We start from the raw sequence: 20196 nt of genomic DNA on the forward strand, positions 1-20196 counted from the left end.
AGACCATACATAAACTTCAACTCAACACAGATACACATGGTATAGTTTTTCAAAAGCTGGACCTTAAATGCTACTAGTAAATTTAACAGAATTAATACTACCTTGGGTTTCCGAGGGCTCCTGCTGTAGCAAATTGTGAATTTCTATACAGAAATTCTTGTAAACCTTTTAGTTCTTGTAGGACACATTCCAGCACATGGGATGCAACGCTGCTTTCTAACTGAAAAAGAAAGCACACTTCTTTACAGAAAGCTTAGTTTCCAAAACTTTACATTTTTAAGCTCATGCCACTAAAAAGACAAAGACAAAGAGGGTACAACAAACAAATAGCGTAACAGTAATGCTATCACTAGAACACAACATTTTTATACCACAGTCATTGAGGGAGGGGGCACACATGTGAAGAGGCAGTAGTCTTCTGAAGATACATGGTACTCAAGATGCTACTTTCTTTGTCCCGCTGATAACCACATCAGCTCTGTTTTACTATTACCAACTCTGAACTAACACAATGACCGATATGGCTAAGGCACAGAATAAAACCGCCAGAGTCTTCCAGAGTCTCCCAGTAACCTTACAACTGGAGGAAGAAAGCTCATGTAGCAGTTAATTTGCATTGCTGAAATGACTCAGTTCAGGATTATAACATCCATAGTAAGAAAAGATTTTATCTTCATCATGGACAAAAAGTGAAACACCAAGATGTTAGTCAGGAAGATGCTGGAATTCTTTTTGTGTTCTTACATAACTGCAATCTTTATCCTAACTCACTAAAGCATTTAATTTTTAGGCTTTGTCTGGAGGGGGTATGGAGAAATAAAGGAAGTACAATCACTAAACATGGCCATTGCCAATTAACTGGCCATTGCCAATTAACAGCAGAGATCAAGTTTCAGTTATGCTTCTTAGAAAGTAACATTCAAAATAGTAGCTTAGAAAGATTTTAAACCTACAATGACTCTTCAGTTAAAAGTGCAGCACTTAAGAAAACATTCAAATTACAATGATGGTTATTTTCCTTAACAGTTTGTAATTGGGAACAGAACTACGACAGGGCTTAAAATATATACCATAAGGAACTTTTAAAAATACAAAATAATCTTTCACATACTGCAACAACTTCTCGATTGCCACTTTTGAAAACTCTCTCCACAACTATACTGCCATCCCAAATATTTCTGCAACACAAAAGAGTACTGTGTTAAAAGCCAAGTAATTTAAACAAGCATTTTGCAAGTCTTCTATGTATAATTTCTTAAGACAGACATGGTAATGCTTTTTACTTCAAGGTCTAAAATAAGGATTTAATTTGGATGAAAATTAAAATTCAAAAAAGTTACCCTTATACATTTCTGAATGGTACAGATATAATTAATTAACAAAATTTCAAATTTAAAAAAACTTCAAGTTAAGTTTGACACTCTCAAATACTTTAAATATAAGCCAGTATTATTCTCTGGAAATACAGTTTAGGCAAACAAGTACCATAACAAAAATTTATTTCCTAACCAGCAAGCAGACACATAACCAACATATAAAGAGCTCTGTTCTTGCTTTGGGCGTTTAGTAACACAGGATTCAACATTCAAGTAACAGAATTCTCTTTACTCTTGCTTCATTGCTCTGAGTATTCGGTTTAAAGTTTCTTAACAGAAAAGACATCAAGCCAGGACTTTCATCCTGTAAGTCTTTCTGCATTACTGTTTCATCCTTTAATAGGAGTTTGAAATATACAGCTCACAAATTTGAGAAATAAAACCACAGTTTTCAGAGTTGAGTATATATACTTGATTGCTTAGACACTGATCTCACAACTTTCCTGTCCCAGCCATTCACTGAAAGTATTATTATTATTATTAATAGACTTGTAAAGAGAACATATTAATGGTTACTTCATAAACACAGTATAAAAGTGCACCTTACTAATTCCAAATTTAAATGCTATTAAGATACAATTTGCCACCCACAAGCATCAGGGAAAGAAAAACTATGAAAAAACGAGTGACAGAATCTTTTTAAACAAACACCTCACCCTATAATCCGACCAAAGTATATGCAGATGCCATTGTGTCTTCCAGAAAATACTATCTCAGGACCCATCATTCCACTAATGGATGTACCAGGGTGGGACGTGGAATTCCCAGAAGGAAGTATGGGAGGTAACATACTAGGATGTTGTAAACCTAGGGTAAAATTAGGTAAATATTACTCATTTGAATGCAAATAAAAAAGCCTACTTGGAAAAAAATTCTCCATTTCTCCAACAAAGGAAAAGGCGGCAATACCTTGCCCAGGTGTTATTAAAAAGCTAACATTAGGATATGGACTATCAACTGTCAAGGAGGTACCTAAAGGGAAAAGAAATAAAGATAAGTTTGTTAAAAACAAAAGCCCCAAACCAAATTATAATCCATAAAATTGATGTGTGAAAGTAGCAAAGTTTTTAGATCAAGTACTTTAAAGTTAAAACCATTCCAACAGCTTTTATATATCATTAAATACCAAACTGCACTCATTTCTTATCAACTCAACACTCTAAGTGAACGAAATGGATACCCATCTTTCAAAACTGGTTATTAAAAATTTTTTTCCCCAGCATACACATGTTATTTATTGCACACCACCTGTTCCCTGCATTCAATATAATACTGTCCATATACTTTTTCTTTTTCTTCACCTTCTGACTGCTCCCGTTCCTGACACAGACCTGCTTTCAAATCACTCACAGTCATTTACATCTTTTCAAAGTATATTAATTTTACCTTCAAAGCACTAAACTGAAGCAGCTGGTATTAACTCTTGATTTTTACATAAGGCAGTTGGACAAACACTACAGCAACGCTGTTAACTTGAAACATTCAGTCTGAGACTATCCACAGCCTCAGATACAGCTGTGAATACCCAACCCTTCCACAAATTAATACCCAAGACCCCAAAACACGAGGAATGTGTGTGGTCATCTGCAAAGATCTCCATGTACCATCAGCATGTAGGATGATGTATCACAGAAAGGGCAAGAAAACTGGGACTTTAAAAATGTGGCTTTTATCAAAGAATCAGTCCTTGCCTTATTCACTACAGTTCTCTCAGTTGGACAAGAGAAAATAGCACAAAGGACAACAAATTCCTTCACTCAACAGTACCAACGCACTGTATTGGCAAGCAAAGCACAAACTTGCAGAGGAATAGCATGTGAATGCCAGACTAGACTTCTAACAGAGAGAAAAAAGGGAACCAAGGTAATGGTCCCTGGCCTTGTAATGCTAACACTTTCACATGCGAAATTTCAAGGTGTTCTAATCAATTTCTGTCAGCACTGTCTGACCCACCACATGGGACATCCACAGTATCAGCATCTTCATTTCACATGAGAGTTCTCTACCCTTTGTGCAAATGGAGTAATAGCAGAAGAATCTTCCACCTGAACATGTCACTGAAGCAAAATTGAAACACATGCTTTGATACTAGGTTTCAGTGATTCACAGAGGCATATGTGACAGCAAATGATAATAATATCCACACATTCAGACTTGGGAAAAATACTTTTGCTTCTAAAAAGAGTCATTTCACTGATTACAAAGCTTCCTGTCCTCTCTCCCACACCTTACTTTAATTCTCAGTCTGATCCTAGCATTTGTCTTCCCCATAGCTGCTGTCCTCTTCAGCTCAGACTTAATTTTACATTCTTATGCCTTGCCTCAGCTCCTGCCCACATTGCTTTCCAAGGCTGCTGGTGTGGAACAATCGCAATGTCACTGATGCATTAAAAACCACTCTTCTTCAGTGTTTTAACATGAGTTAAGAATTCTGAGAAAGAGGGTTGACCGATTTTCCAAAAGTTCATCCCAGTTCAGCATGCCTTTCTCCACTACTTATGAATTTGGATCTATGTCAAAAACAGTACTGAAATGGAATTTCTTTGCATCCCAGGTAAGGGAAGTTTCTCCCCAAGTCTGATGTGTAAAATTGAATGCCACATGCCAGATTAACCAACTTTTTTTTTTTTTTTTAAATAATTAAATAATTCAGAGTTCCATATTCATCATCACGAATTTCTTTTTAAAAAACCCTTAAGATCTGGAATTGAGTAACACATGTTAAAGGACAATTTCCTGAGGCAACTGTAGTTGTGAGTGAACCTGAGTAACACAGAGAGGCCTCTACTCCGATAAGCATCAAGTTCTGAGAAACAGTAGGCACTGTTCTCATTTGCAGGTGGCACTGATGAGCTAAGCAGAAACCAAGTGTGGAAGCAAGAGCTTTTACAGGGAGAAATCATTCCAAACAATAAACCCTTTTCTTGTTCAGAATTTTTTTTTTCTTTTCATAAGCAGCATCTGCAGGGGCACTACAATGACACTCTAAGAAGATACTCTGCTATAGCCACACAACAACTAACTCATCTTTGTAAAGTCTGAACTATAGTATTGGTAAGTTGTTCCCTGGCTGCTCATGTGGCTTTGGCAGCAACAAATGTATACCTTCTCCACATCATCTTAATAGACTATATGCAACACCCAGATCACATTACCCTCTCAATAAATCAAAAAATCACTCGAGAAATGGAAGAAACTCTGTAATAAATTAGCCAGTGAGTGGAAAATCAAGGACCATTTCTGACAGTAAGAACACCAGTACTTGTGGGAAGACAAAATACAACATATTAAAGGAAAAAAACCCAACAACTGACAACTTGTCCAAAACCATTAAATGCTTGCTACTTACTGGGAGAAACAGGAGAACCCAAAACAGGTCCAATGTTGCTTGGAAGAGGCAGAGCAGACGGAAATCTCATTTGTGCTTCTCCACCATACCTAAAATTTACAAAGACAAAAAGACACTTCATAGATAGTCCATTTAATTTTCATGTCTTTTGGAATTAACAGCAATTTCAGGGTTCTTTTAAAATGGTGAATAAAAACCCTCACATAACTTGTCAGAAATACTTGTGACTGATCAGCATTTTCCATAGAAGGGAAGAAAACTAATGGAATACGTGTCATATGAAAAGCATAAACATATGTAATTGTAAAGATAAGTTAGATGAACAAGTATTTTTTTTTTTGGTGTTTTGAGCTCTACAGTGATATGATGTGATCAGGCTTTAAGGAGAAATTTACGAAATCTCAAAATCAGGTTTACACTTTAGTGTCTTTTTTAAGGTTTGCTTCTATAGGAAAGTGGAAAGAAGGACACAACTGAGATGACCCACACTTGTTCTTCTATTGTCCACAAGTAATTTCTCTCCATCTCTCGTTTGTAGTGCTACATGAGCACATTGCTACATCTTCCCTTGCAAACACCCTTCCCTCAAGAGTTATCCACCAGAGTTGTCATCCACATTTTCTCTGATCTTGTAATGCAGTTGTTTAACAAAGAGTTAACTACTCACAGCCTTCTGAGAATAGCTGACTGGATCTAACACCTGCACTAGTTTTGGAAACTGACAAGCAAGCTTTTGGGAACGTAACACTTGAACTCTAATGCAAACATAAAAATCTGCCCATTCTAGCATCACTCACAACAGCTGTATCTTACCAAAACCTTTTTTTCCTCCAGGCTGCATGCCCTGTGAGGACAGCCAAGAGACCCACAATAAACCAATTTGTTTTAGGCAGCTGATTAAAATATACATATATGCACCATACCAAAGATATGTAGTACTTAAAATACACAGATGACGAATTAATCCTCCAGCAGAGCAGAAGCCCGTACTTCCTCACTCAATTTGTAGTGGAATAAATTACAACAACAACCACCACCCAACGCCCCCCCAAAAAAACAAAACCAAACCAAACAATCAACATCTGTGACTAAAAGCCATCAGCTAAACAGCATAAACCCATTTGAATATCAATTTCCTTGGCACAATGGTGAACAGTATAAATAACTGCAATATGTTCAGAAAAAAAAAAACTCGAAACAAAACAAAAATAAACCCAAAATGCCCACAAAAGTTAAAAAGATTGTGTATTCTTTTTCCAGCTGTCTGAGCTAGTATAAAGATATTACTACACACCACACTTTAATGAGCTGGGATACTGTGAAATACAGATAAGTGCATTTCAAGCAGATTAAACTACATTTTCAATAGCCTCCTTTACATGTAAAGTACAAATATCCAACAGGGGAACTATCAACCAGCACAGGAAGCTTCCTTTGTTGATTAGCCCTAAATTAATGCAAAAGCATATTCTACCAGGTTTAACAGCCTATGCTCATTTTAAAACAATGCTCACTCAGGAAGTAGGTTGAAAAGCCTCTAAAATTATTTATTGGCTGTAGTGACCCTGAACATAATATTCAGAACAACTTACAGATTTGAAACATACCTGAAGAACGCTCGAGTAGCCCAGGCAGATACTTCTCTATCACACGCAGCATTAGAACAGGCCAAGATAAGGCAAGTGGCACAGGCCTGATCCTCCTAGAGCATATTTTGTGATTAGTGTGGCAGCTTACATCAAATCGGTAAGAAAAATATAGAAGTTATAATGCTCAGTAACAAAACAGTAAGTACTTTCTGCACCATTTCGTTCAGAATGCAAGGAAATTGGCTTTTCCCAATTATAGACAGGAAGTGAATCACAGTGAGGTATCCCACTATAGCAGGCAAGCCTGTTATATACAGTTTTTGTAAACTCAATGCAATTACTGGTAGGAAGAAAATCTCCATGTCTGTCAGCTAAGTATGACTAAGATTCATACAATTTCTACAGAAACATAAAGATTGAAGAAAAATAATAATCATGTTTTGCATATTCTAATGGCATGTTAAAATACCACTATGTCCTATCAAAGCCCAAGAGAACAGATTACAGTGAACATTCACTACAGCTACTAATCAGTAGTCAAATTAAAATGGCAATCTACAATAGCTTCCTTCCTGCTTGTTTGTTATTTACCTTAAACAAAAAAATTGACCAATTACAGACATTTTTACTGGCATTCAAAATGTAAAATCCTCTTGTAGTGGCAAGTATTTTTTAAAAAATTTCTTTCCCTGCTCTAGATGAACTCCTTTTCTAAACCAAGAACTTCATTATACTTCTACATACAAGCATAAGAATTTCAGGATAAGTGAATTAAACTTCAGTTTTTAGATATCATAATGTAAGAAATTATTTCTTATACAATCTTGTTTTATGTCAATAATACAGGAGGAACAGCTAACACTTAACTACGGGTTTACAGCAACAACAAAAAGATGCTAAAGAAAGCAATTAGATTTACATAAATATTGTAAATCTTCAGTTTTTCACAACCTGTGAAAAGTTCTTACCTGATGCAACTTGAAAAATCTTTCAATCTCTTCTCCATCTCCACCTACATTGCTAACAAGCAGATGCCGCAGCTGATCAACAGGTCTGAGTTTATGAAACATAAAGCTCCCCTAAAAGTAATTCAAAGTAAATTAGAATAAAAGTGTCTTTACTTTGGCCATCACAACACCCCCTCCCCACAATGCTTATCTTTAGCATTCTAAATTTTTCTCCATGGCACTACTGGATCAAAGTACAATGTGAATGGTGCATAAAGGCCACTTCCCATTCACATGGAGAAAATACTCTAGAAAGCCTAGGAAAGGCAGGAAAAATACTGCAGTGGCTATAAACTCTCCATAAACTAAGTTAATTTTGCTGTTCTCAGCCTAACACGAAAAATACAATACCAACATATAGCAAGTATATAAAAAATAGAATTATTTATTTATCTTACAAATCCTCAAAACTGCCTGGAAAAAAAACTTTCAGAATCAAGGGCATGGTAAGACTTTACACTCTATCGTCTAGCCTGCATCCATACTAACTAATGGAGAGGGTCCGATTAGTGCCTTTACCAAAACAGCTGCCATTAAACAAATGCAGGCTGAATGTAGAGGTTGCAAAACATTAATGATTAAATTAGTTTTTTAATTGGCTATTGGTTAAGGTATTAAGTGCCCTAAAATATTGCTAAATGTAATCCAAAAAGAAATAGGGAAGTTAATATCTTTCTTCTTTTTGTGGATTTTGTTTATTAAAAACCTTTCAAAAAACTGTTTTGGGATGACAAAGAAGAAATTATTTATTCAAATTTAAATTGCCAACAGTATTTATAGAATAATCAGGGTTGGAAGGGACCTCTGGAGATCATCTAGTCCAATCCCCAGCTAAAGCAGGTTCACCTAGAGCAGGCCGTACAGAGTCACAACCAGGCAGGTTTTGAAAGTCTCCAGAGAGGTGGACTCCATGACCTCTCTGGGCAGCCTGTTCCAATGCCCTTACAACCTCAAGGTAAAGAAGTTCTTCCTCTTCTTACTCACACTGTATTTTCTGGGCAGCCAATGTCTGTTTCATATAATCATGAGTATAACCAAGGTTAAAATAACTTCTCACATCATTTGTCTCTACAAGGGTCTCTGAAGACCAAAAAAACCTATTAATATACTGTACAAGACAAGCTGGCCCAATAGCTTTGAGTAAATTTAAAATACCTACATATGGTTTCAGCAATCATATTCATTATTCCTTTTTATGTTCACAATATAATCCTTAAAACATATCCAAAACGAATAAACATTTACAGGTTTAGATCAGTCTTCCAACTCTTCTGATTTCCTATATTAAGAGAAGCAATACTCACCTGGGCTGAAAGCAGAACAAACTTCTTAGGTGGCAGCATGTGTTGCTGCACAACAACAGGTGAATCAGTTACTGGAATAGTATCTTTGTTTAACGGTGTTACTATCTTCTGAACTTTAAATTCATCAATAGCAGAAAGAGCCCAGGAATGTCCATCAACACGGGTGGTCATCTGAGCAACAGGACAGATATTATCCAAAGTTTCATTACAGACATGGATTTTGTACATCCATGGTGATATTATACTATTCACCATTTCATATTACACAGAATAGAATCTATTCTTGACACCAGAAAACTCAATAAGCAAGCTCTTGTCTTGTCTAACAGAAGGTTACCACCAAATTTAGTTGTATATATACCACTGCTTCTGGGAGATGGGATAACATATTGCTTCTGTTGGGGGACAGGGATAGTGTTTTGTATTTAAATGTAAAACAACTTGCTAAGTGGGATCCTTTAATGCTGCTACAATATAAACAACAATCTGCTATCCGTATCAGAACTAAGTACCAAAGCAGCTGTCAAGAATTTAAATTATTTCTTAAAGAACCAAAAAAACGCTGCAACTGAATCATAAAGGTTTACAAGACTTCCACAGCTGGCAGCAGTACTTCAAATATAACTCAAGAAGAAACAAATGATAGTGAAGACATTCCAGAAAACTATGTATATATGCTAACAAGGAAGAACTGCTGCTCAAGAAAGTTGCAGTTTTGTTAGGGAAACCTAGCTTCCTATTACTGTCAAATGCCTTGGAAAAAAAAAAAGAGGTTAGCACTTGGATACTTATGTGTAAATTTTTGCACTTAAGGGAAAGGATGTGGAATAATTATAAAGCTCCTTTGTGGGTTATTAAAACAGCAAATAAATCAAAACCTGACTTGGAAACTTATAACTTAAATAGCCTCTCCATTCACTCCAACTCTACCACTGCTCCTCCAATAATACTACTTTTGATATAGCACTCCTCTACTTCAGTAGAATACTTCGGACTTCCTTCAGAGGTGGAATACATGAAATTGTCTCCCCGAACTGACACATAAGGCAACTCCAAACCCCTCTTAAAAACTCACTTAGAAACAATTAGGAAAAAGAAAATGAGAAAAAGTGAAATAATGAAGAGAGTATATTCATGCCTGAAATTTAATGAAGACATGGCATATCAGTTTACAGAAACCCAGAGTCTCTAGTGCCTATATTTTAAACAATCTTTGCCAAATTTTATCCTCAGACGCCACCACTGTTGACTGTGGACCATGTCTTTCTGTGCTTGTGCACAATATGCAGAATGCTATAGACAACAGTATTTTCAAATATGTTAATTAGAAGTCAAATCCCAGAAGTCAAGGCAATTGCTTTTGATACACAGGTTGCAGCAAGCTAGAAAGTATGGCTGAACAAGGAATTCCTAATAGATCAATTCACAGTCATTGACAAAACTGCCTAGTATTTTTTTTCTTTGAAGCACATTGATCAGTAGCTTTGTAAGCATTTCCAAACTCCACGTGGAAGTTTTCTGTGAACTACTTGTTTCTTGCAGATAATACTACTGAAGTATCTGTTACCAGAAAGGAGGAAGTAATATCTAGATTCCATCAAAACTGTGTAAAAGTTAGCTTTAGTACCTGTGTTTCCATCATTGGCTTTTGAAAAGGGAAAGAATCGTGATTGATACACCACAGGATGTCATTATCTTCATTTTCTGAAGCTGTCATCAGCAGAACACCTAGCAAGAATAGTAATATTAAGTTTGCATTAGAAGCGATAATCATGCATTAGATACAAATTCACTAATTAATTCCTTATTTAGTAAAAATTAATCTTTCCTTATTTAGTAAAAATTAATCTTTACAGTTCAAACAGCAAATACTATTTCCTGAGTCTTTATGTCATAGGGTTCTTCAGGTTACTTCTAACGCCATTTGCCATCCACTCCAAAAAGTACAAACATAAAAAAGCCTAAAATGGAGAGAACATGCCTCAGCAATGAGATGTTTAAACAGATGATGGATGAAAAAAGATCCAGAAATTACTTCAAGGACAAAAATCAGTATGCATGACTAAAAGGGTCAGCAACACAGAGATATTTGCCCCTGTACTTCTGCAGCACTTTTAAAAATTAATCTTACAGTCAGAAGTGGCATAAAGCTGGAACCATCTGGCAGCTGTTTGGTATCTTACATGTTATCAGTAGGCAAATAAAAGTTAAAAAACCCCAGTCAGTCCACACTAAACTGAGAAGCACTAAATATTTAATAACCCTGTTATATCCCCTGCTTTCAAGAACTAAGCCCACATGACTAGAGCCATGTAGGTGAATTTGAACACATTACATCTATTTCATGGGGAGATCTGAAGAAAAAGGTTGATCAACACATGAACAGAGGTGTCTGCCTGAACACTACACCTTGCAGAACAACTGATTTCTGAAAAATATCACAACTTTCCACTTCCAAAACCTTTCCCATTAAGATACAGAAGCCATGCTTAGTTCTCAGTTATTCCCACCGCTTCAATGTAAAAACAACGTGATGGTGACTGTCACAAAGAGAAAAGAAAAAAATCAGTCTCATCTGAGCGATGTTCTGCTGCTTACCTTTACTATAAAGAGCTCTATGAACCTTTGCAGGCTTCTCCACATTAGAAAAAGCTGAAAATCCAGGTGGCAAACGGACATGAACCAAGGTTAACATGGAGGGACGAGCTGCTGGGTGCTTAAATTGCGAAGTACTGAAATATAGTCGGACACCTGCACAAAAGATAAAAAAGGCCAAATTTTGCTAAACACTGCAGATGCCATTTATCAGTTTAAATGCCTGGGGAATTAGCACTGCTTTCTTACCTGCATGTGTGATGGCTAGTAGTTGACAGTCTATAGATTCAGAATTTTCAATCACTGCTATCTGAACAATAGGCTTAAACACAGAACGATCTATTGTTCTAAAAAAACAAAACAAAAAACCACACACACTCTCAACCCAAGGAAATGAGCAAACAAACAACAATCTTCAAAAACATAACGTGAAAATACTGGTCTTAAAGGAAGCCCCTTACATTATTATTGTTATAAATATACCTGGCAATGCTCCCAGCAGCAGAAACTATAGCATTTTGCGACAGAGAAGTAACTCTGGTCATCCCTTGTCCATCTTGTCCCAGATCATAAACCTGCAATTCAATAATACAGCTTAGTGATTTAAACTTAAATTAATTAATACAGTCTCACCTATCAAGCAGCTACTCAAAACTATTTTTATTTCAACCTCACGTTTCCAGATAATTGAGGAGAGGATCAAAAGGCTACTCTTTCCTCAGAAGAAAGTATTTAGGTCTTCAGCAAACTTTGTTACAAAAAGATGAACTGGAATAATATCCTGATATATCTATGGAGAATGCCCAAGTACTCAAAAAAACCTTAAAAAGTTATATACACATTAGTAACATGGCCAATGGTCATTAGAAGAAATCACATACTTGCAGCACTCCTTTTTCTGAGCGGGTGTATAAGATATTTCGAGAGTTGTCAACGGCGATTTGAACTAACGGATCTGGGGAGGGGGCAAAAAAGGGGAGAATCAGGAAATCAACAATGGATTTTGTGAAAACAAGTTGAAAAGAGAATATTTATAAAACATTTAATTGTAAGCTAACAAAAGCTGCAGAAGTCTCACACAGTACAACTACCGGAATTGATTTAAAATGGCAATCAATTTCATACAATTATTACTTTAAAAAAAAAAAAAAGAAAAAAAAGCAAATCATCGTGTAATTATTCCAAATTTTTCACTAAACAGTGGAACAGTGTAAAATTGTTTACTTAAAGATTCCACTGTGTGCAGTGCTCCCACTAAGGACATACTCATTTCATACTACAGAACACTAACTTTAGTCATAAATGCCAAACTTTCCAGGCTTTTGGTATCTATATCCTGAACCAGACACACAAGCAAGTGACCTGGTTTTTATAATCATCAACCACGCCAAGTTTCACTGACAAGTAACTAAATGCTCTGAATGAAGACACTATTCACTTTGACTTCTTGGTAGTATTAATTTAAAAGTTTTCATGAAATTATTGCGTAGGTCTTTAACATCAGTACTTACCATCCTCTGAGAACGTGAACTGTAGCAATGAAGGAATAAGGAAAGACAGTGCACTCTTTGAATGATTAATTTTTCTGCAGCGCTGGCTAAACCAGCCTGCTTCAGCCTACAATATAAAAGAAATACAGCTTTGAAACAATGAAACAAAACCAAAACTAAACTAGGAGTTGTATTAAAAAAAACCATCATTAACAGGATTTTAGGACAGGCGTAAAAACAGGACAAGCATAAAAACAAATAAAAATCGATATACATACCATGGATTTAATTGAAAAGTATGTATTAATCATTTGAAACTAACAGGTGATCATTAAAAAGGAAATTTTACATAAAAAAGGTGCAGGATGTCACAATTTTAGTTTTATTTTTGAAGTTGTCCAAATCTGCATTGCCGTTCCTCATATTATTACTGCATCTTCAAAGAAAACGCATCTACACTAACATGTCAGAGCTGTTATACAATCAAGCCATGCAACATAATTATGGCAGAAAAAAACAGAGCAATACCTGACATGTTTTAGAACCCTCAGTCCTGAGATCCCACAACCATAAAACAATGAAAAATGCCGGTGTGTAAAACTTATAGTCACCTGATATGCTACTTCATATAAGCATCCATCTCTTCCAGCCAAAAAGATACGCCCGTTATCAGTGGATGTTATTGCCAGAACGTAAGTGTTGTCAGTAGGGAGCGAATACAGAGGATCTGGTAGCAGCTGCATTCCGCTAGACATACTGTCATTAAGTGATCCAGTACCTTGGATAAATAAATAAATAATTAGTCTTTAGTTTTTAAGTGGTTCCAATAAATAGTACAGGCACAAGCTGAGCAGCATTTCAGAAAACAGGTAAAATTACACATTTCATAGTTACTAGTCACATTCTGGAATAGCTATTCTCCAAAATAAACACACAGTAACAAATCTTCTGTTTTAAAAAAAATTAATTCTCTATATAAGTTTCTCAGCCTACATATCGCTGTCTCCTCTAAATGACAAGAGAACTAAACCACTGATTTATATTTTTCTTCTTTCACATATAGTACAGAAAGAGAGCAAAAAATTGTAATCCTCTCACTTTCTCCAAACAATTCTGTATTTTCTCTGTTAATATGTATGACATGAAAAAATGGTATCAGGTTCTCAGTTTCTGTGGTTGTAATACAAATGCCCATCAGGTTAATGAACTGTATGCGCCACTTCCAAGATTCATGTCCATCTCTTCTCTCCCTCTCCAACATCCAGTTTAATTAACAGGAACACCTATTTCAAAAGGTCTTTTTATGTTAAACAGATGAGTAACACAACTCAATGCTCCTATGGGAGTCCCAGATATAGCAAATAAAAACTGTTTCCCTGTCTGTAACGATTTCAAAATTAGCAAAGTGCTTAGCACACGGTCTTGATTTATTTTTTTTTTAATATAATTTTTAATGGCTACAAATAAAACAGCTACATGTATTTGTTACTGCACAACTGAGAATCAGGCGAGAAGAATTACCTGTTTGCATATTAGAACAACTGAGCCCTAAAATCACAATATCCACCGGGGTAGCCATAACAAGTAAGTGCCGTACATGAGGCTGGAAGATACCTAAATAAAGGGAGAATATATAAAAATTTAGTTTGCAGCCAGCCTCTCAGATCAAAATGATGTATCCAATGCATCCACTGAAAAAACACATTGACTGATTAGATTAAATAGCTATATTTAAGACCTAACGATTTGTGAAACTCTAGAATTAGAAAGGACTATCAGTCACCAATTCAGCTTCTGGTTCGTGAAATACAGTATGTTTAAAATGACATTTTTCTTATAAATGTGGTTCTCTTAAATTCAACCCTATTTAAGCCTATTCAACACTGACTTCAATGTTATCTAAGCAGCAGCTACCAGAAGAACTGGGAAAGCTAGAAACCAGGACCTCATGGAAATTATAACTTGAACGCATAAATTTATAATCAGTACAGATGTTAAGAGTACGATATGGCAAAAAAATGCAAGTTTATCAGTGTAAATTATTATTAAACCATACTGGGGGTTTTTTGGCTTGAAATTAATTTTACAGTGTTTCTGAAAACGAAACAAACAATGTATCTTGTGTATACATATGTAGACACAAACCACAAATTTTCACATATGCATATATAAAAAAAACATATATAGAAGGTTCAGTAACTGCCTCATTTTAGACACTTTCATATTCCTTACCTTCCTTTGGCTTTACAAGGCCCACTGCAAGAATAGTTTCACTAAGGCCATCAAAATAAGCTAGATCTCCCCTGTGAACAAACAAAAACCAAACCAAAACCTGCATAAAACTTGTCATGTAATATCACGTAACAACAAAGTAAAAATCAGATTCTGTATATTTAAAAATTATTAATGCTTATTTTAACACTCTGAAGCCATCTACATCTTTTGCTTTGGGTGAAAGCAGGTCCAGCAGAAAGGAATGACAGAGAAGTTTCAAGGCAAAACTATACAGGCAATCATTTGAGCTGTTTGGAGCTGCTGTAGCCGAGTTTCAAACCTGAAACCCAGGTGAAGTATTTTGTATTTCTGTATTTTGTTTATTCATAAAGTCTGCTCTGAATTACACAATGCAGCATCTGCAATGCTGATTAACATCAAGAGGGAGGATATCACATGATTATTTTTTCCCATTAAAACAATCTAAAGCAAGAATTCCCAACCACCTCCACAGCACCTTACGATTAACATCACGCAGTTGTTTTATTTGGGAATGTATTTAATGCACACACAATATAAGTGTACGGGTAGGAGCTATGTAAGCCACATCTGAACTTTAATCTTTTTAGGAAATGCAACAATATGTATAAAGCAATTCTTACTATATAGGCAAATAAAGAAGCAAACCTGCAAATTATAAATGTGTCACCGCTATTTGAAAATAAATAAGCTAGGCAGGAAAGCTTAAACCACAACACTTCAAAGTACTAATGTTGTATTACTTAGCATTGCGGGAATGAGCAACCACTGTATATGCATCAGCATACCTACTAACTCTTAAAATAATCCTTAAATACTTACCATTCAAAAATTTTAGTAAAAGCTAAAATGAATCAAAAGTTAAAACCAAATAGCACACCTCTGTGCTACCAGTAAACTAACTCCCAGTACTGCAATCACTTAATTATGATATAGTACCAATAAATATTGTCAGGAACATGTTCTCTACATACCCATCTTCATAGTTCCACATAAAAATGTCACTGTCGATGGTCAGCCAAGCTCTGCTGATTTCTGGAAATACTCCCATCATACAATTGCACTGCATATCTGAAGCACTGCTGATGTAAGGACTAAATGCATTTCAGCTAGCAAAGGCAACATACCCTTTGGAGCATTTAAAAAAACCCACAACAATATTGCTTTATATACAATAGTACACAAACTTTTAAAGTTCTTCATATAGAAACTACTTCCACCAGCAACTCTACACAAATGGACCTTTTTACTACCTGAAGTGTTATGAAGTGAACGGAAGTACTGGGACTCTGACAGAAAGATCGGGGAAGAAGATTATAGAAGAAAGAAGTTAATTTCTAATACTATTACTTGCATAACCTAACATAATTTTTCATAAGGATACGTCCAAACTGCTCCACTAGCTCTGGGGGAAGTGGGACTCTGCGGACTGAGCTGATTTCTGGAAGATTAGGTATTGACAGTAAACCTGGTCCTTGCAAAGGATAATCCATATCTGACATACCAGAAACAGTAGGACTACCTGCAGGCAAAAACAAGAAAGATTAGACTTCTTACAACAATGAGAAGGGTATAAAAAAGGTTTATATTGTCTTTCTCTATCTTTACCTGACTGTTTCCTAATCTGTTAAATCTAAATCAGAATAACTGCATTTCCCATTTTACTTTAGATGAATAATACAGGCCTTCAGACTAACAGAAAGTTTTGGAACTGCAGAGACTCTATAAGCATATAGCTACCACTACTCACAAGATGTGTGAACTAAGGTTTCTGTAGGAACAGGACCAGTCTCAAACCAGGCATGAGCAAACAGATATGCAAACAAACTCTTAGAGTAACTCATCTGGACCCCAGCCTACTCTACACCTCATTTTTTCTGTGATACTTTCCAGCCCTATTTTTCTGACCAGATGTTAAATATACCACATAAACAAGCCAGGAGCATATTCCTTCACATAGTGTCAGGATTTAACCCCAGCTGATAACTAAGGACCACACAGCCGCTCACTCACCACCACCCCAGACCCAGAGGGACAGGAAGGAAGGTAAAACTCAAGGGCTGAGATAAGAACAAATGAATAACTGAAATAAAAGAATAACAACAACAACTACTACAGTTCTAATGAAAAGGAGGGAGAAGGGGAGAGGAACAAAATCCAAAGGAAAGGGAGAAAAGGAAGTAAGTGATGCACAATACAACTGCTCACCATCCGCTCACAGATGCCCAGCCAGTCCCTAAGACAACAATGAGCAAGCTGCGGCCAGCTCTCCCCTGTTTATATACTCAGTATGACACTCTATGGTATGGAATAACCATCTGGCTACTTTAGGTCAGCTGCCCTGGCTGTGTCCCCTCCCAATTTACTTATCTCCTCAAACCCTCTTGCTGACAGAGCGTGAGAAACTTCAGCAAAAACTAAAACCATCAGTGTATTATCAATGTTGTTCCCACACCAAATCCAAACAACAGAACTGACCCATCTACTAAGAAAATTTACTCTATCCCAGCTGAAACCAGGACACTTAGAAAAGCTGATCTTTACTGCCAGCACCAAGTTAAAATACCCATATAGAACCATTCTTTTATGCAAGGTATGAGGCTGCTAGGGCAGTAACACCTTGGCCATGCACATAGTAGAATAACAGAAAACAGATAGCCTTTACTTCAATCCTGACATGCCCTGGGTATATATTAACTAGGTCACCTACAGCTCCAGAGTGCCTTCTCACAGACCACTGTGCCAGATAATTGGCACTAATGCAGTAGGAAATGCTGTCTTGATGTTTTAAGGAGAAAAAAACAAATGTTTGAGAACAGGTATACCTTACATCTTAACTATATCTGAAATACATGACATACAGTTATGCATAAATGAAAGCCACTCCAACAGATTCTCAGGCTGCTTATAAGTTAGGGATGGTACTGGGCACTTAAGTGACCCTAAGAGCATTTCTGCAAGAGACTTCCTAACAGAAAACGACCCATTTTTTTCACTTTTTGGAAGGAGATGGACCAGTTAATCCAGCAGTGCTCCCTCTATTGCCAGAAAAATGATTTACTATGAAAAAAACGAGGGAAAAACCAAAGTGTAAATATCTATATTGAAAAAACAATAAAGAATTTGAAAAACAGAGGACATGAGTTAAATCCCTACAGTTAGTGAAGCATGGCCTTGGGAGAAGGAATAGATACCATAAACATGTCAAGCTCTGGCACAACATAAGCTCCAGGAGAACCAAATGGTTAATGAGACTAAATAGAAAATTACTGGAACTATGTGTGAACTATCCTAACTAAAATTCTAATTAGCATATTAAAAGATCCACCCTCAGCAGAGAGCCTCCAACTAACAACCCCCCCTCCCCACAGAACAATCGCGGTGAAAAAAACCCACACACTGTCTTTAAATGGAGACTAATGAGAACCAGTGAGAATTCAGTATGACTAAACTAGTTGTAAACAACTGTTCAAAGTGCATAAAAACTTTTAGCACGTGTTAAGAGGTGTGCTGGCTTTGTGGATTTACCACCTAACAGCCGTCTCTGCGCAGACACGCAATAACCAAACAGCTCGACTCTATGCGGATCGGCTCTTGCCCACCGGCTGAAGAACCCAGATTTGGGGTAACACTACACGGAGATCCCACACCCGCCGCTTTCACCCACCGCACACTGCGTGCGCTACACGCCCCCCAAGCCTGAGAAACCGTCAGTCAGCCCTGCCACCGCCCCCGCGAAGGCAAGGGCAGCAGGCGCTGTCCCCGCTGTCCCCGGGGGCTTCTCGGGGCGGCAGCCAAGGGGCGGGGGTCGTGCCCGGCGGGCAGCCCGCCGAAAGGCCCCATACGCGGTGCCTGGTCGGCCCAGGCCACCCTGCAGAACGTCGCAGACACCGGGGCAACTGAAACGACAAAGGACCGGAGACAGTGAGCCACCGAGTGCTCCTCACCAGGCGCCGGCACCGCCAGCAGCTCGGACAGGTCCGGGTAGCAGCGATCGTCCTGGATCTGCCGGTCGATGATGCGGCCCGCGACCTCCAGCGCCTCCTGCGCGATGGGCGCCGCGGCGCTCATGGAGGCGGGCATGGCGAAGGCGATGGCGGCGGCGGGACCCGGGACCCGGGCCGGCGGGCGGCTCCGCGCTTAGCAACAGGGCACGAGCTCACCACCCGCCGCCTCGCCACCCGCCAAATCCCGGCAGGCTTTGCGCACGTGACGCAGTTCCGCGCCGACCACGGCGGGAAGTGGGCGGGGGCAGCCCTCGCGCCCGCTCGGCCTGTGGGAGGGGCGGGCCCCGGCGGCCGGCGGTGCCTCACCGAGGAGCCCTGAGGCGCGGTGGTCCGCCGTGCAATCCCTGTGGGCTCCGCGCGGGCCTGGCATTGTGACGGCCCACAAAGCGTGGAACACAAAGCTGCTCCCGAGGGGAGCAGCGGGAGGCAGTTCCACTCAGTGGGGTGTGGCCCTGGGCAGCTCCCTGCCTGCTCCGGTGTTCCGCGGGCACTGTGGCTCTTGGGCGGGCTCCCCCGTGACGGCCCAGTACAATGATATTTCATACTACAAGCGTGATGGGGTATTGTGGCAAGACTTGATACATCAGAGTTACTCAACCCTACACAGATTTTGCATATACTAACATAAACCAAAACCTGAGGTGACTCCCCTTCAAAGGAACGTGGAGCTAAGGTGTGTAAGTTGTCTTTGCACTGCTCTGACCTGGTGTGTCTGGTATTTTTCTAGAATTTGGAATGACACATCAATGTGACTGTAGTAGATTGTTAATTTACCAAGCCTGGGCCTCTAAAGTGGTGTCTGCCTTGGACAGCATGGGAATTCCCAAACTGTTGTAGGAGGTCCAGGGGCTGCGTGAAATTCAGATTTCAGGGAATGGGTCTTGTTTGTAAATTCTGTTTGTGCCCTGGCTGCACTGACCTTCTGCTCCTGGATCAGTCAAGTGCCTATTCTGGAAAGCTTCATCTATTGGAGAGGCACCTGGCATAAGAGAGGAAATTTGCCCTGGCTCTGCTTTCCAAATGGGCAACATGAAGTTAAGCCCCAAACACCACAGGGTTTACATGGTAAACCAGGAAATTCTCCCTGTACCTTCTCAAGGTTTAGAAGCTGGTGTCCAGTCACCAGTGGGGTTCCCTGGGGCTCAATTTTAGGGCCGCTACTCTTGACATTTTTATGAATTATCTGGGTGAAATGGCATAGTGAAAGTAGTTAATTTCAAAGGGAA

The 20196-nt window shown here is 38.3% G+C and overlaps 1 protein-coding gene across 2 annotated transcripts in view; it reads right to left on the bottom strand.

Annotated features, from left to right (window-relative positions):
- Positions 1–19151, bottom strand: part of NUP155 (nucleoporin 155) — a 33051-nt gene extending 13900 nt beyond the window's left edge. The window contains exons 1-20 of one of the 2 annotated variants that reach the window (XM_055698634.1): positions 18911–19151; positions 16348–16485; positions 15938–16034; positions 14943–15013; positions 14232–14324; positions 13322–13488; positions 12732–12837; positions 12102–12175; positions 11704–11795; positions 11470–11567; positions 11224–11376; positions 10253–10353; positions 8626–8796; positions 7283–7393; positions 6333–6427; positions 4726–4814; positions 2286–2348; positions 2033–2183; positions 1112–1178; positions 102–220 (exon numbers count right to left, since the gene is read on the bottom strand). In XM_055698634.1, coding sequence (XP_055554609.1) covers positions 102–220; positions 1112–1178; positions 2033–2183; positions 2286–2348; positions 4726–4814; positions 6333–6427; positions 7283–7393; positions 8626–8796; positions 10253–10353; positions 11224–11376; positions 11470–11567; positions 11704–11795; positions 12102–12175; positions 12732–12837; positions 13322–13488; positions 14232–14324; positions 14943–15013; positions 15938–16034; positions 16348–16485; positions 18911–19046 — 2192 coding nt within the window. In that variant the 5' untranslated portion in view covers positions 19047–19151. The remainder of the gene's footprint in view (positions 1–101; positions 221–1111; positions 1179–2032; positions 2184–2285; positions 2349–4725; positions 4815–6332; positions 6428–7282; positions 7394–8625; positions 8797–10252; positions 10354–11223; positions 11377–11469; positions 11568–11703; positions 11796–12101; positions 12176–12731; positions 12838–13321; positions 13489–14231; positions 14325–14942; positions 15014–15937; positions 16035–16347; positions 16486–18910) is intronic. The other variant, XM_055698635.1, reaches the window with a different exon arrangement.
- Positions 19152–20196: the final 1045 nt, after the last annotated feature.

The sequence above is a fragment of the Falco cherrug genome, chromosome Z (genome assembly GCF_023634085.1).
Source record: "Falco cherrug isolate bFalChe1 chromosome Z, bFalChe1.pri, whole genome shotgun sequence".
NCBI lineage: Eukaryota > Metazoa > Chordata > Aves > Falconiformes > Falconidae > Falco > Falco cherrug.